The sequence below is a fragment of the Anomaloglossus baeobatrachus genome, chromosome 5 (assembly GCF_048569485.1).
Source record: "Anomaloglossus baeobatrachus isolate aAnoBae1 chromosome 5, aAnoBae1.hap1, whole genome shotgun sequence".
Taxonomy (NCBI): Eukaryota; Metazoa; Chordata; class Amphibia; order Anura; family Aromobatidae; genus Anomaloglossus; species Anomaloglossus baeobatrachus.
In genome coordinates this window covers 508,551,244-508,566,767 of record NC_134357.1, presented here as the reverse complement: position 1 = coordinate 508,566,767, position 15,524 = coordinate 508,551,244, and the positions used below count along the sequence as shown (strand labels likewise).

Here is a 15,524-nt window from a genome sequence, read left to right as displayed (position 1 = left end):
TAGACTATTGGCAGGCCTGGTCACAGGTCTGCCCTTGAACTCGACCTCTCTCCTTCACTGTCAAAGCTCATCTACCTAGAACTTGTGTCTTTTTCCCGCCTCCAGGCCTGTGAACTCCTCGGTGGGTGGAGCCAACTGCCTGGCTCCACCCCCCTGGTGTGAACATCAAACCCGGAGGGCAGTGACAAGGTTTTTAAGTTTGGCTGCTGTCACCTTTTTAGGGAGGGGGGTGTGTGCATGGGACTACCTGGGACGACCTGACTAGTCCATGGCGTCACACATGTAGTAGTGGGACTCTCACCTGTCCCACCCTGTATTCCTCAGTTACCAATACTGAAATACAGTTACCGGCTTTCCCACAACCCCACCTACCCCCTTTTTTAACTGTGATTCCTTTGCAACAGAGGTTGCAATGCTCTGTCCTCCCAACCAATACATGTCTATCCAGTAATGTGATAGAAAAAGCAAGAAAAGGGAGAGAAAGAGGGCGGGAGAAAAATAAATTAAAAGAAGAGGGGAAATATAGACAAAATTAAACATATATTCATCAATAAAACTTGCATGACCCTTCAGCCGAGCCCTCTCCTTTTGGTTTACCGGATCTTTTCAAGATGGTTTTGCTGTCTCCTCCCATTATGCCAAGCTGCTGAAAGTCCTTCTTTTAATTCTTCTTGGATGTGGTCTGGTTTTCCTGACTTGTTGCTGTAAAAGTATTTTTGATATATTCTGCCGCTTGGTCTGGTGCTGTAAAAAATTCCATGCCCCCTCCAGGTGCAAATATCTTGAGAATTGCTGGGAACTGAAGAGCAAATCTGATATTCTTTCTCACCAGATCTGAACACAGTTCACTGAAAGCTCTCCTTTTCTTAGTGACCTCCACCTAATCACTCAACAGAAGAATTTTGTGATCTCTCAGACATACCGGTGTTGTGGCCCTCCTGTATTTCTGTAATATATTGACCTTATCCGTAAAGTCCAAATATCGCACAATGACAGGTCTAGGTCTTTTAGGACCCTCGATTTGCTGTGGTGCGGGTGGTCCAATTCCGTGCGCCCTCTCCACATTCAAGGAACCTTTTATGCCCAAGACTGCTGGTAATTCTTCCCCACAAATCCCCATTAGAGATTGTCTCTGGGAGACCTATGATTCTGAGATTATTTCTCCTTGATCTATTCTCCAGATCTTCCACTTTCTCCTGCAGCATCTGGGTCATCTTGGTTGCTTTTAACATCTCAGCTTTCACTTTCACTATTTCATCCTCTGCTGTGCTGATTCTTGTTTCTGCATGGTCTGATCTGTCTGTCTGCTGTGATATAGTTGCCTGCATCTGCTGGAGAGACTTTGCCACAGTCTGCTCCAGCGCTTTCTTGATTCCTGGGGCCAGTTTATTTTCAACTTCTGCTGCCAAGGATTTATATGAGATCTGGCTCTCCTGCAGGCACAGTTGTTACTCCTCTCCTCCATCCCCCCCTGGGTGATTGCGAGTGGTTAATAGATGTTTTGCCGACCTTTGCAGCTTTCGGCGTGTCTGATGCCATTTTATCACAGCCATGTCTCTAAGCTCTGGGGGATTTTCCCTCTGCGGCCCCGTCCCTCTGCATAAATCTCTCCATAACTGGCGGAGAGGATGTCTGAAAGTGCCGCTACTGATGCGGACAGTTTATAAAGATTTACGGTGCCCGGGACCTCAGGGAGTCTGGGTGTAGTGCGGAGCTCTCCTTATTCATAGCCGCCCATGTAACCGCCGCATCCGGAAGTTTCGAGTTTTCTTTATTTTCATGACTCTGAAAATTGTAGATTCACATTGAAGACATCAAAACTATGAATTAACACATGTGGAATGAAATACTTAACAAAAAAGTGGGAAACAACTGAAAATATATTCTAGGTTCTTCAAAGTAGCCACCTTTTGCTTTGATTACTGCTTTGCACACTCTTGGCATTCTCTTGATGAGCTTCAAGAGGTAGTCACCAGAAATAGTTTTCACTTCACAGGTGTGCACTGTCAGGTTTAATAAGTGGGATTTACAGCCTTATAAATAGGATTGGGACCATCACTTGTGTTGTGCAGAAGTCTAGTGGATACACAGCTGATAGTCCTACTAAATAGACTGTTAGCAGCTTTTTTTCTTGCCATAATACAAATTCTAAGTAAAGAAAAACAAGTGGCCATCATTACTTTAAGAAATGAAGGTCAGTCAGTCTGAAAAATTGGGAAAACTTTGAAAGTGTCCCCAAGTTCAGTGGCAAAAACCATCAAACGCTCCAAAGAAACTTGCTCACATGAGGACCGCCTCAGGAAAGGAAGACCAAGAGTCACCTCTGCTGCAGAGGATAAGTTTATCCGAGTCACCAGCCTCAGAAATCGCAGGTTAACAGCAGCTCAGATTAGAGACCAGGTCAATGCCACACAGAGTTCTAGCAGCAGACACATCCCTAGAACAACTGTTAAGAGGAGACTTTGTGCAGCAGGTCTTCATGGTAAAATAGCTGCTAGGAAACCACTGCTAAGGACAGGCAACAAGCAGAAGATATTTGTTTGGGCTAAATAACACAATGAATGAACATTAGACCAGTGGAAATCTGTGCTTTGGTCTGATGAGTCCAAATTTGAGATCTTTGGATCCAACCACCGTGTCTTTGTGCGACGCAGAAAAGGTGAACGGATGGACTCTACATGCCTAGTTCCAACCATGAAGCATGGAGGAGGAGGTGTGATGGTGTGGGGGTGCTTTGCTGGTGACACTGTTGGGGATTTATTCAAAATTGAAAGCATACTGAACCAGCATGGCTACCACAGCATCTTGCAGCGGCATGCTATTCCATCCGGTTTGCAGTTAGTTGGACCATGATTTATTTTTCAACAGGACAATGACCCCAAACACATCTCCAGGCTATGTAAGGGCTATTTGACTAAGAAAGAGAGTGATGGGGTGCTACGCCAGATGACCTGGCCTCCACAGTCACCAGACCTGAACCCAATTGAGATGGTTTGGGGTGAACTGAGTGAAGGCAAAAGGGCCAACAAGTGCTAAGCATCTCTGGTAACTTCTTCAAAACTGTTGGAAGACCATTTCCGGGGACTACCTCTTGAAGCTCATCAAGAGTATGCCAAGAGTGTGCAAAGCAGTAATGACAGCAAAAGGAGGCTACTTTGAAGAACCTAGAATATAAGACATATTTCCAGTTGTTTCACACTTTTTTGTTAAGTATTTCATTCCACATGTGTTAATTCATAGTTTTGATGCCTTCAATGTGAATCTACAATTTTCAGAGTCATGAAAATAAAGAAAACTCTTTGAATGAGAAGGTGTGTCCAAACTTTTGGTCTGTACTGTATATGGTTGTATAAATAAAGGTTATTATTTAATAAAGCTGTGGCCATTAGTTCTCCCCACAATGGAGTCTGTCAGTTTATTGGTATGAGGCCTTGTGGCTGAATGATGTTCTGGAAGCCGTCCTGCTGCAGGTCTTGCAGATATTTGAATGTTGAGCTCTGTATATCCCTACCCACATCCCTGATTGACAGCTTTCTGTCTATATGTAGGTTACACAGAAAGCTGCCAATGAGTGGTGGGGATGGGGTTAGACAGAGCTCATGAATTTGCTGAACTACCTAGCAGCACACCAAGTAGTCTTCTAATGATAATTTCCTGCAGATTAAACAGTGATTTTATAAAAAATAGACTAAGTAGCCCAGTAAGTGAAACACAGGGGGAATCAGGATTTCTATTTATGCTGTTCTCAGATTGAGTCACAAAAATGTGAAAAATTCCTTTTAATACCACCACACACAAAAAACTGGATTGAGTTAAACACTGTCAAATGTTAACATGGGGACATTCATTGTTGGCAGAGGTAGCACACACCGCACTTCTGTTCCGCTCCCATGAAAGCAGATCTGTTGCTTCATAGCTTTCCATCTACAGGGTCTGGTTTAGTCTATATACTGCATTCTCAGTGTTTCCTAAGAGATGTATAAACCGCAGTCTCAGCATCTCCTATGTGATATATATATATATATATATATATATATATATATATATATATATAATTAGCTGTAGTGTGTCTCCTATGGGATGTACATGCAGCAGTCTTGATCTCCTATGTAATGTATTTACAGCAGCCTAAAGGCCACTTTACACACAGAGATAAATCTTTGGCAGATCTGTGGTTGCACTGAAATCATGGACATATTGTTCCATTTGTACACAGCCACAAACCTGGCACTGATTGTCAACAATTTCACTGCAACCACAGATCTGCCGCAGATTTATTTCTGTGTGTAAAGTGGCCTTTAGTGTCTCCTATGTGATCTTTACTCAATGGTCTGTATGTCTTCTATGTGATGTATATACATCAGTCTCAACATAGCATACATGATGGATATATAGTCGTATCAGTGTCTCCTATGTGATGCATGTTATTTGATGTATACAATACAACAGCCTCAGTGTATGCTGTATGATGGATATACAACAGTCACAGTGTATTCTTCATGATGTATACACGAGGTTTAGGGTATTGTTTTATTCTACTGTATATTTTCTATATTATTGAGTTACAATTTTTTGACTCAACGATTTTAAAACCCTCTCTCAATGGGCCACTGTATAATTATTATGCGAGGACTTTTTTGTTTATCTTTAATGGCAGAAATCATAATGTTCATACATTATGTGTGGACCTTTTTTTTTTCTCACAAGCTTTTGATAGTTTATGCATTCAATGTGTAGCCTAACACAACAGATCTCCTTCCAACTTGGCCCAGAGATGCCAAAAGGTTAGATACCCCAGCTCTAGACTGAGACTAGATTTCTTTATGTTTATTTGGTTAGGACATATTTTTGTTAAAATGTACTTATAGTAAAATCTAAAAATGTTGAATATTTTTACATAAACACTTTCTCCAGTTGTTTGTTGTTCTATAGTTGTTACATGGACATTTAATTTGGACAGTTTTAATGATTTTTGTAACCTGATCTTTGAGTCTCCTTTGAATATTTCTCTAAATATAGATATTTAATGTTGCCACCACTGCCTTCATCAGTTCATAATTTAATCTTTACTATTTGTACAGACAAGTTATGCAATTTTATATACCTTTTTTTGGTTTAAAGGATGTACCGTATTATAAGACGCACCCCAAATTTAGAGAGAAAAAAAAAGGGGTCTGCCTTACAAGCTGGTGGTGTCTTACTGGAGGGGAGGCGGCAGCATTTGTAGAGTGGTGTCACAGGAGACAGAAGCGGTGTTGGAGCAGGGCGATGCTGTGGGCGGTGCAGCGGGTGTCCCAGATTCTTGCTGCGAGTGGCTTGAGGCAGGCAAGATCCAGAAATGGCTGTGGGCCACTGTGCTGTCGGCTGTTGTGCTGCAGGAGGTGAGGTAAGGCAGGGGCCATCCTTAGGTCGGCGCTGCAGGCTTCAAAGAAATGGCGCCCGGAATCGGCACGTGCGCAGATTGAGCTATCGGCTCAGTGACAAGGCGAGATATTTGAGCACGTGCCACCTCTGGGAGCCAATTTCCTGCTGGGCTGCAGGTGGCACGTGCGCAGATAAGATCTTGAGTCAAGAGCTCTATCTGTGCACGCGCCGACTCCGCGCCATTATTTGAAGCCCGCACTGATGACCTAAGGATGGCCCTTCCCTCACCCTCTGCAGCCCCCAGCACAGCGCCAGCAGCCCCCAGCATTGTCCCTGCCTCCTGCTACCCCTCTCCACCACCTCCTGGTAAGCTACGTTTGGGTTATAAGACACACCCTTCATTTGCGTCTTATAATCCGAAAAATATGGTAGGTTGTAATTAATATTACTTCAAGGATGTGTTATTGAAAAATAATATATTCAGTTTTATTTTTGGCAGATGACTGCACTATCAGATCAGAGTCTCATCTCATATTTTCTGATTTTACAGCAAATGATCATGTGGGTGCTTATGAAGAACATGACAATATCCCACATATATTTCCAGCCCTCGACCTCCACATTGAAGATCTATCATCTGATCCTTTTCAGCAGCTCCTATGTTTGGACTCATCGCAAACTGTTAAGCAAAACAAAACTAACCGAATGGACGGTGAACTTCAAAGAGTACATACAATGAAGCCATATTCATGTTTAAAATGTGGGAAATTTTTTACATGTAAATCAAGGCTGTTTGAACATCTGAGAATTCACACAGGAGAGAAGCCATATTCATGTTCAAAATGTGGGAAATGTTTTACAAGAAAATCACATGTTGTTACACACGAGAAAATTCATACAGGTGACGAACCATTTTCATGTTCAGAATGTGGAAAACGTTTTATAGTCAAATCAAGTCTTGTTGTACATCAGAGAATTCACACAGGGGAGAAGCCATTTTCATGTTTAGAATGTGGGAAATGTTTTACAGTGAAAGATCAGCTTGTTAGACATCAGAGAACACACACAGGGGAGAAGCCATTTTCATGTTCAGAATGTGGGAAATGTGTTTCAGATCAATCACATCTGGTTACACATCTGAGAATTCACACAGGTGAGAAGCCATATTCATGTTTAGAATGTGGGAAATGTTTTGCAGTGAAAGAACATCTTGTTATACATCAGCGAACACACACAGGGGAGAAGCCATTTTCATGTTTAGAATGTGGGACATGTTTTAAACAGAAAAGACAACTTGTTCACCATCTGAGAACTCACACCGGTGAGAAGCCATTTTCATGCTTGGAATGTGGGAAATGTTTTACAGATAAAACATGTCTTGTTACACATCAGAGAACACACACAGGGGAGAAGCCATTTTCATGTTCAGAATGTGGAAAATGTTTTAAACAGAAAAGACATCTTGTTAGCCATCTGAGAACTCACACAGGTGAGAAGCCATTTTCATGCTCAGAATGTGGGAAATGTTTTATAGATAAAGCAAGTCTTGTTAAACATCAGAAAACACACACCGAGGAGAAGCAATTTTCATGTTCAGAATGTGGAAAATGTTTTAAACAGAAAAGACAACTTGTTAGTCATCTGAGAACTCACACAGGTGAGAAGCCATTTTCATGCTCGAAATGTGAGAAATGCTTTATAGATAAAGCTTATCTTATTAAACATCAGAGAATACACACAGAGGAGAAGCAATTTTCATGTTCAGAATGTGGAAAATGTTTTACACGAAAAAGAGGACTTATTAGCCATCTGACAACTCACACAGGTGAGAAGCCATTTTCATGCTCAGAATGTGGGAAATGTTTTACAGAGAAAGCATCTCTTGTTACACATCAGAGAATTCACACAGGGGTGAATCTATTTTCATGTTCAGAATGTGGAAAATGTTTTACAAAGAAATCATATGTACTTGCACATCAGATAACTCACATAAGGAAAAAAACATATTCCTGTTAAAAATGTGGGAATTTCTTTTGACCAGATATCAAATCCTATTGAACATTTGTACATCAGAAAATTCACAAAGGGAAGTAGCCATTTTCTTTTTAAAACTATTTTATTGTCAAATGGTACAAGAAAACAATACAGATTATAGTCTACAAGAGAAGGGAATGTAATTTACAGTACTACTTGCTTAATGATCAATGTAAGCAACTACCAATAAATCTTTTATTGAAAAATAAACAGTAGCCACTTTTCAATGTATAAATCATATGTATTAATTTACACTGGTTATAGAGAGATACTGGTATAACTGATCAGGACCAAAAATTGGTACTTATTATTTTGAAACATCAGCTTTTATTACTTATATCCTTTTGCTTTAATCTGTATCTTTTCTTAATACAAAGTGTCGAGCAAACTCCATAACAAGAAGTTTATGCATTTACGTAATGATTTATTTTATTTTGATATAATTAACCATCTAAAGCAGGCTTTACACGCAACAACATCGCTAACGAAATGTCGTTGGGGTCACAGAATTTGTGACGCACATCTGGCCTCGTTAGCGACGTCGTTGCGTGTGAAACGCACGAACAACCGTTAACGATCAAAATTACTCACCTAATTGTTGATTGTTGACACGTTGTTCTAATCCCAAATTTCGTTGCTGTTGCAGGACGCAGGTTGTTGTCGTTCCTGCGGCAGCATACATCGCTATGTGTGACACCGCAGGAATGACATCACCGTACCTGCGGCCGCCCGCAATGAGTAAGGAAGGAGGAGGGCGGGATGTTCGGCCCGCTCATCTCCACCCCTCCGCTTTTATTGGGTGGTCGCTTAGTTACGCCGCTGTGACGCCGCACGAACCGCCCCCTTAGAAAGGAGGCGGTTTGCCGGCCACAGCGACGTCGCTAGGCAGGTATGTGTGACGGGTCCTAGCAATGTTGTGTGCCACGGGCAGCAATTTGCCCGTGACGCACAACCGACGATGTCGCTGTGTATAAAGTGCCCTTCAGTCTTTTTTTAAACCATTGATGGTTCCCTTGATGAATAGTTCTTGAGATAGAAAAAAAAACAAACCTCATCACTAGATATGGGCGAAATCGCAGATATTCGGGTTTGTCCAGGCAGACTTAAAAAAAAAAAAAAAAATCCGGTTCTAGGCCAGGACTTGAACCCAAACATCTGCCCCTGATGCCGAACCACATGTACGTTGTGCTGTAAAATGGTGCTAGACAAGGGCTAGGAGGATTGGAGCAGGAGAGTTATATTCCACTCATTAACCCTCTTACATATTCACTGCTTTCCCCTTCCACTGTCAGTCACAGATTCTGTGATTTGTTGCAGTCAGACCACGTCCCCACCCTGTGTGACAGCATTAATGATTGTTGGAATCACACACACTGTCTGCGTCTCTATAGTGGTGTAAAAATAAATAAATAAATTGGCATAGGGTCCCCCCATATTGTGATACCTAGAACAAATAAAGAACACCAATAGTAAGAAAATAACCCGTACCACACCAACACATATATATATATATATATATATATATATATATATATATATATATATATATATGACAATAATTACTGTCAAAAGGTTATAGCAGGTGCTATATAACAATTGCCCACTGGTTGTTGTTACTCTGAGCAGTCTTTCCTCTGCCTATACCTGCATTAGTTAGTATGACCTCTGACCACGTTTTTCATAATATATGAGTTTATTTTGAGATTTACTGATGTGTACTTTGTGATTCACCCTTGTACTTCACCCTCATCCTTTTATTAATTTATATTGATATTTATATTGATATTTATATGCAGATTAATTTGTGACTCCCCTTTTTCTCTAGTCTACAGTTGTGTTTTTTAATATTTGCATGAGATATTTACTATGCTCTTTTAATATATATGAATAAAGATAATTAATTTTTCATGACCTCTTGTTCGGCTATATCTAGAACAGATAAAGCATATGGATGCAGGCTGCAACCCCACAGCCATGTGCTTCTCTTGGCTGTGTGTCATAATGAGAGGGATCCTATGTGACTTTTTTTAAATTATTTATACCCTTCCATGATACAGCCAACAGCTGGGGGCTGGTATTCTCAGGCTGGGGAGTCCCATGGTTATTGGGTCCCACCAACCTAAAAATAGCTGCCTGCATCCATTAACTGTTACAATCTCTACACTTTACCTTGCTTATCCCAATTGCCCTGGTGTGAGGGCATTCAGAGTACTATAAAGGGTTAATGACAGTTCAGAGCTGCCACTAACCCCTAGGTTAGTAATGGTAGGCATCTTTGAGACTCCCACAATTACTAATACTGTAAATGAAAAGAAATAAGCACAAACACTGAAAAAAATCCTATATTTGAAATAAAATACAAAAAAACCCACCCTCTTTCTTCAATTTATTAACTCAAAGCAACCAGTTGTGACATAATCGACATGAGGTCTGTTGATAATCCCGCATCTGTTACATACTGAAGTTGGAGAGCTTGGGCACATTACAGACTTTGACCAAATGCTGCGGCTTCAGGATGCAGATTTAGTGCTGAAATTACACACCAGATTCCTGCACCAAATCTGCATCTTTGGGTAAAAATCGCATCTAAACGTAATCTTCTTTTGATGCAATATTGATGCGTTTTTTACCAGAAGATGCAAATTTGGTGTATAAATTTCAGCCCCAAATCTACATCTCTTGGCAAAAAAACGCGTGCCCTGTTTCATGGCACATGAAATACAGAATATAGAGTAGGACCCCCCTATTGAGATTTGCCGTGACGTTGGCAGGGGTGGCTCAAAGAATTGATCAATTATTTGCTAAAAATCTCATTTATATTACAGTACAGTTGGAATAAATCTGTGAATTTGCACTTTTTATATGATGCATGCCATTTTCAGATCGTGCTGGCTCCCCTCTCTCTCTGTTTGGTTGTAGTTATGCTACAAATGTCTGGTGGCTGGTCACCACCATGCTATGCACGCCTGATCTTGGTTTGCAATATATTCCTCCTGTTGGTAGCTGTACACATTCAGTTGCCTCACCCTTTCCACAGGCATTGCTAATTAAGCACCATACTTGGATCTGGTCCGCCTTTATCAATGGTTGCTGTCTGGCACTGGGAGGGTCAGTTCTGATATAGTCCTGGTATGTGTAGAGCTTGCTCCACATGCTGGGACCTGGGCTGGCCTCTATCCACAATTGCCTCTTTTGCAACATAGAAGCGGTTATATATACAGGTTACAGGTATGTGTGCTCCATTATGGTTCTGCTTTTAACTTTATCTAGGAGGCCGCATGGCACATGAAATACAGAATATAGAGTAGGACCCCCCTATTGAGATTTGCCGTGACGTTGGCAGGGGTGGCTCAAAGAATTGATCAATTATTTGCTAAAAATCTCATTTATATTACAGTACAGTTGGAATAAATCTGTGAATTTGCACTTTTTATATGATGCATGCCATTTTCAGATCGTGCTGGCTCCCCTCTCTCTCAGAAGATGCAAATTTGGTGTATAAATTTCAGCCCCAAATCTACATCTCTTGGCAAAAAAACGCGTGCCCTGTGCTGTGGTAATGTGCCCATATTGTGCCCTGTGCTGTAGTAATAAAAAGAAAAAAAGAAGTATACTCAACAGGGATCACCAATGAGTCATTATATAGAAAAATACAAAAAAACTTTATTGTGATGACATATCAAGAACACACATTTATCTGGCTCAGAGAGCAATCAAGACACACAACAAATCGACATTAAAAACACTAAAAAAACAATCACGGTTTGTGTCCCCAAACACGCCGTCCCCCAGCAGAATACAAGTGTGGTATATAGGACATAAATAAGTGCCTTTTATCAATAACTCACATCATTACCCACATATAAAGGTAGTTTTTTGAACTACTAGACAATGTGTATGATAGATTTATGCGAATAATCCCAAATGGGTACGTATATACACACAACCCCCTAATATCTGTTGCCTACTCAGTAACAAATGTTATTGTATATAGACCTGGTATCAGCTACCCATTAGAGTGGGAAAATAGGTACCTTAGTAATAAATAGATAAGTACGAGTATCTCCACTGTATATTTTTTTTTTTTTTATCATAAAGGTTTTTTATTGAGTTTTCAGAAAAATACAAACTTCTCATACAACAACATCAAGAACAGGAGCAGTGAGTAGCAAGATGTGGAATAGCCTCGAGCCATTATCAGAATATCAATCTGGGACATTAAATACCCCTTACAACAACAACTTGAACATAGGAGCAGGGAGGGGGGGAGGAGAGGGGGTGGGGGAAGCAGCTCTACATGGCATTATTAGGCATGACCAATTTATTTATGGTGTAGGTGTCTGTATCTGGGGGAGGGCCGTTGCATAAAGGGAAGTGAGCCACGGATGCCATTGTTTAAGTCTCACCGTTCTCTTCTCTAGATTAGGGGCCGAGTTGGTTTCGTATAGCCAGTGTAGGTTGATCCTCTCAATTAGTTCTCTTTTTGTAGGGGGGCTCACCGCCCTCCACTTGTATGCCACACAGTACCTGCCTGCTATGAGAATGTGAGAAATGATGTTTTTTAAAAGATTCGGGATCCCATCTAAGCCAATGTGTAGCACCACTAAGGTTGGGTTTGGGGAAAGGCGGAGACTAGTAACTTCATGGATTAGATTGAACACCTCCTGTCAGAAGTTAGATAACTTAGGGCAAAACCACCACATATGACACAAGGTGCCCCTGTGGTTGCAGCCCCTCCAGCACAATGGTGACATATGTGGGGAAAAAGATGCCAGTTTAGTAGGGGAGTTGTATCACCTCAGATGAAACTTTTTTAATTGCTCTATATGATTGAGACAAGAAGAGAATTTGTGGATCCATTTTGAGGCCGCAAACCATTCTTGCGACGGAAGCGGAGAAGCTAGATCTTTTTCCCATTTGAGCATATACGGCAATTGTTTGTCCGGTTGTGGGGAGTTTAGCAGATTATGGATATCTGAAAGGCCTTTGATTTTGCTATTTTGAAAGAATTTTTTAATTGCGGCGTGGTCGGCTGTCGTGGGAACCGGGAGATGGGGAGCGTACTGAAGGAAGTGTCGTATTTGAAAAAACTGGAATAGACTGTTGGGGGAGGTTAAATTTAACACACATTTCTGAATACGGGAGTAGGACGCCTTCTCTATAGAGATCTGCTAGGGCAGGGGTCAGGAACCTTTTTGGCTAAGAGAGCCGTAAACGCCACATATTTTGAAATATAATTCCGCGAGAGCCGTACAATATGTTTAAAGGGCCATTGACAGATCAATCGCTCCAATGTTCACTTAGTACAGCAAGGAATGCTCCTCCCTGCTGTATAAAGTCACAACTGGACTGAAACAATGGTAATTAGCAGTAAAAAAATCAAATAAATAACTTACATTGTGAACTTGCGATGCATGACATCAGTCCAGCAGTCTGGCTTCTTCTTTTTCCTGCGCATGACTGGAAGCTGGCATTCTTCCCACCTGATGTTGAGAGAATGCCAGCTTTGAGGCATTCGCAGAAGAAAGAAGCTGGAATATTGGACATGTCACACAACGCATTGTCAGTTATGTCAATTATCTATTTTATTATTTTACAGCGAATTATTGTTTAGGTCCAGCGGTGGCTTAGTGCAGCAGAGAGGAACACTCCTTTGTGTACTAAGTGACCGCTGGAGCAATTGTATCTGTCAGTGGCCCAGACACCCTGCTTCCCATACAGCCTGCACCCCCCATATCACACACACACACACACTGCTCCCCATACGGCCTGCACCCCCCATATCCCACACACACACACACTGCTTCCCATACAGCCTGCACCCCCCAGATCTCACACACTACACCCCCATATGTCACATACCCTGCTTCCCATACAGCCTGCACCCCCCCATATCACACACACACACTGCTCCCCATACAGCCTGCACCCCCCATATCACACACACACACTGCTCCCCATACAGCCTGCACCCCCCATATCCCACACACTACACCCCCATATGTCGCATACCCTGCTCCCCATACAGCCTGAACCCGCATATCACACACACTACACCCCGATATCTCACACACCCTGCTTCCCATACAGCCTACACCCCCATATCTCTCACACCCTGCTTCCCATACAGCCTGCACCCCCCATATCACACACACACACACTGCTCCCCATACGGCCTGCACCCCCCATATCCCACACACACACACACTGCTTCCCATACAGCCTGCACCCCCCAGATCTCACACACTACACCCCCATATGTCACATACCCTGCTTACCATACAGCCTGCACCCCCCATATCACACACAATGCACCCCCATATCTCACACACCCTGCTCACATATCTCACCCTGCCTGTACCCCAACTTACCCCTCTCAAACACTCTGCACCCCTTCACATGCTTCTGTCACAGTCTGCAGCCCTCATATGCCCCTCACCCTGCAGCCCCCCTCACCCTCATGTCCCCTCTTTTCTTATTACCAGTCATGTGTCCAAATCTCCTTCAGGATTCAGTTCTCTTGCTTTCTGCCCGGCATCCTGTGTCTCCTCCCACACAGTCACATGGGCGTGACATCATCGCAGGTCCTGCAGGATGGAGATTCCGTCTGCTGTGCAGGTCAGGACTAGCACTCCTGCAGCTCAGACATGGCTGGTGGCCTCTCCAGGTCAGGGGCCCCTCTACTGACACTGGGCTCCCCTGACTCACAGTTCGGCCACTACACAGCAGCACTACACATAGACGCAGAGCGGCTGCCGGGCCCCTATGTGTACTAGTGCCGCTGTGTAGTGGCCGGCCTGTGAGTCAGGGGAGCCCAGTGTCAGTAGAGGGGCGGCTCACTTCTCGTTCCCCCGCTGATCCGGTCTCCTCGGCGCATCGTCCATTGCTGTCGCTCGCTGACCTCTCAGCAGGCGCGCAGTGATGACGTCACCGCGCTCGCTGCAGAGCTGTCAGAAGAACGCCGACAGTCACAGCGGGGAGAATGATAAGAGAGAGAGCGCGCCGCTCACTCTCTCATCATTGCTCTCAATTGTATCGGCACCTGCGATGCCGATGCAATTGAAAGCTCGATCCTCGGCGGGGGGCGGTGACAGCGCGGCCACCGGGCCCCCCTGAGTAGCCGGGTGCTGGCGCCGGCCCTGATCCTTCCCATAGACAGGTAGGAGCCCTGTCTGCGAGCCAGATACGGCCATCAAAAGAGCCATATCTGGCTCGCGAGCCATAGGTTCCCGACCCCTGTGCTAGGGTGATTGGACCTCCACATGTCCAGGCGGCAAGATTCAAGTTCGGAATGAAGGCTTCCAGCGATTTAAGGGGAATGCTGGGACCTAAAGCATGTGACACCGGCTAGCTCCATAAGGACCAAGCTTTCTTTAGAGCTGCTGTGGTGGGTAGAAGATCGCCGGGGGGCGAAGGGGTTAGGAGCAGGGAGTCTATGAATTGTTTAGGGGAGTGGACCTGTGCCCAGGTGTACTCAATCTGTAACCATCTTAAGTCTGAATCATTCCTCCACCAATCTCGAGCCGGTTCCAGGACAGCGGCTCTGTGGTATGTTAGAATATTAGGAATACCCATTCCTCCACCACTTAATGGGGCATGCATACATCTCAGGGCTATTCTAGGTTTTTTCCCAGCCCATATAAATTTACTCATTAGCGAATGAATTTTGGTGAGATACCGTTGCGGAATTGTTAGGGGCAGGCACCGAAGTAAGTAGATAATTTTTGGGAGGCAGATCATTTTAAAGGTCTGTATTCTCGCCACCAAAGAGAGCGGGAGAAGAGAAAGGTGAGTAAGTTCTCTATCCAGTGAGGTGTGCAGGGTCAGCAGATTTTTCCGGATCACGGAGTGTAGCGGGGCCAGTATAATACCCAGGTAGGGGATACCCTCGTCTTCCCATTTGAAAGGGTAAAGGTGAGAAAGAGTGGCTCTAGTTGAGGCAGGCAGGAAGAGCGGAAAAATTAAGGACTTGGTAATATTAAGCTTGTAATACGAGACTTGAGCGAAGGAGGACAGGATCTCCATTACGTGTTTTAGGGACACCTCTACATTAGTGCAAGATAAAATCACATCATCCGCATATAGACTGATCACATGGTTTGTACTCCCCACTCGAATCCCCGAGA

The 15,524-nt window shown here is 43.3% G+C and overlaps 1 protein-coding gene across 1 annotated transcript in view; it reads left to right on the top strand.

The window, feature by feature from the left end:
* Positions 1-9,216, top strand: part of LOC142312004 (uncharacterized) — a 151,697-nt gene extending 142,481 nt beyond the window's left edge. The window contains exon 8 of the mRNA XM_075350878.1: positions 6,164-9,216. Coding sequence (XP_075206993.1) covers positions 6,164-7,380 — 1,217 coding nt within the window. The 3' untranslated portion in view covers positions 7,381-9,216. The remainder of the gene's footprint in view (positions 1-6,163) is intronic.
* The last annotated feature ends 6,308 nt before the right edge of the window (positions 9,217-15,524 follow it).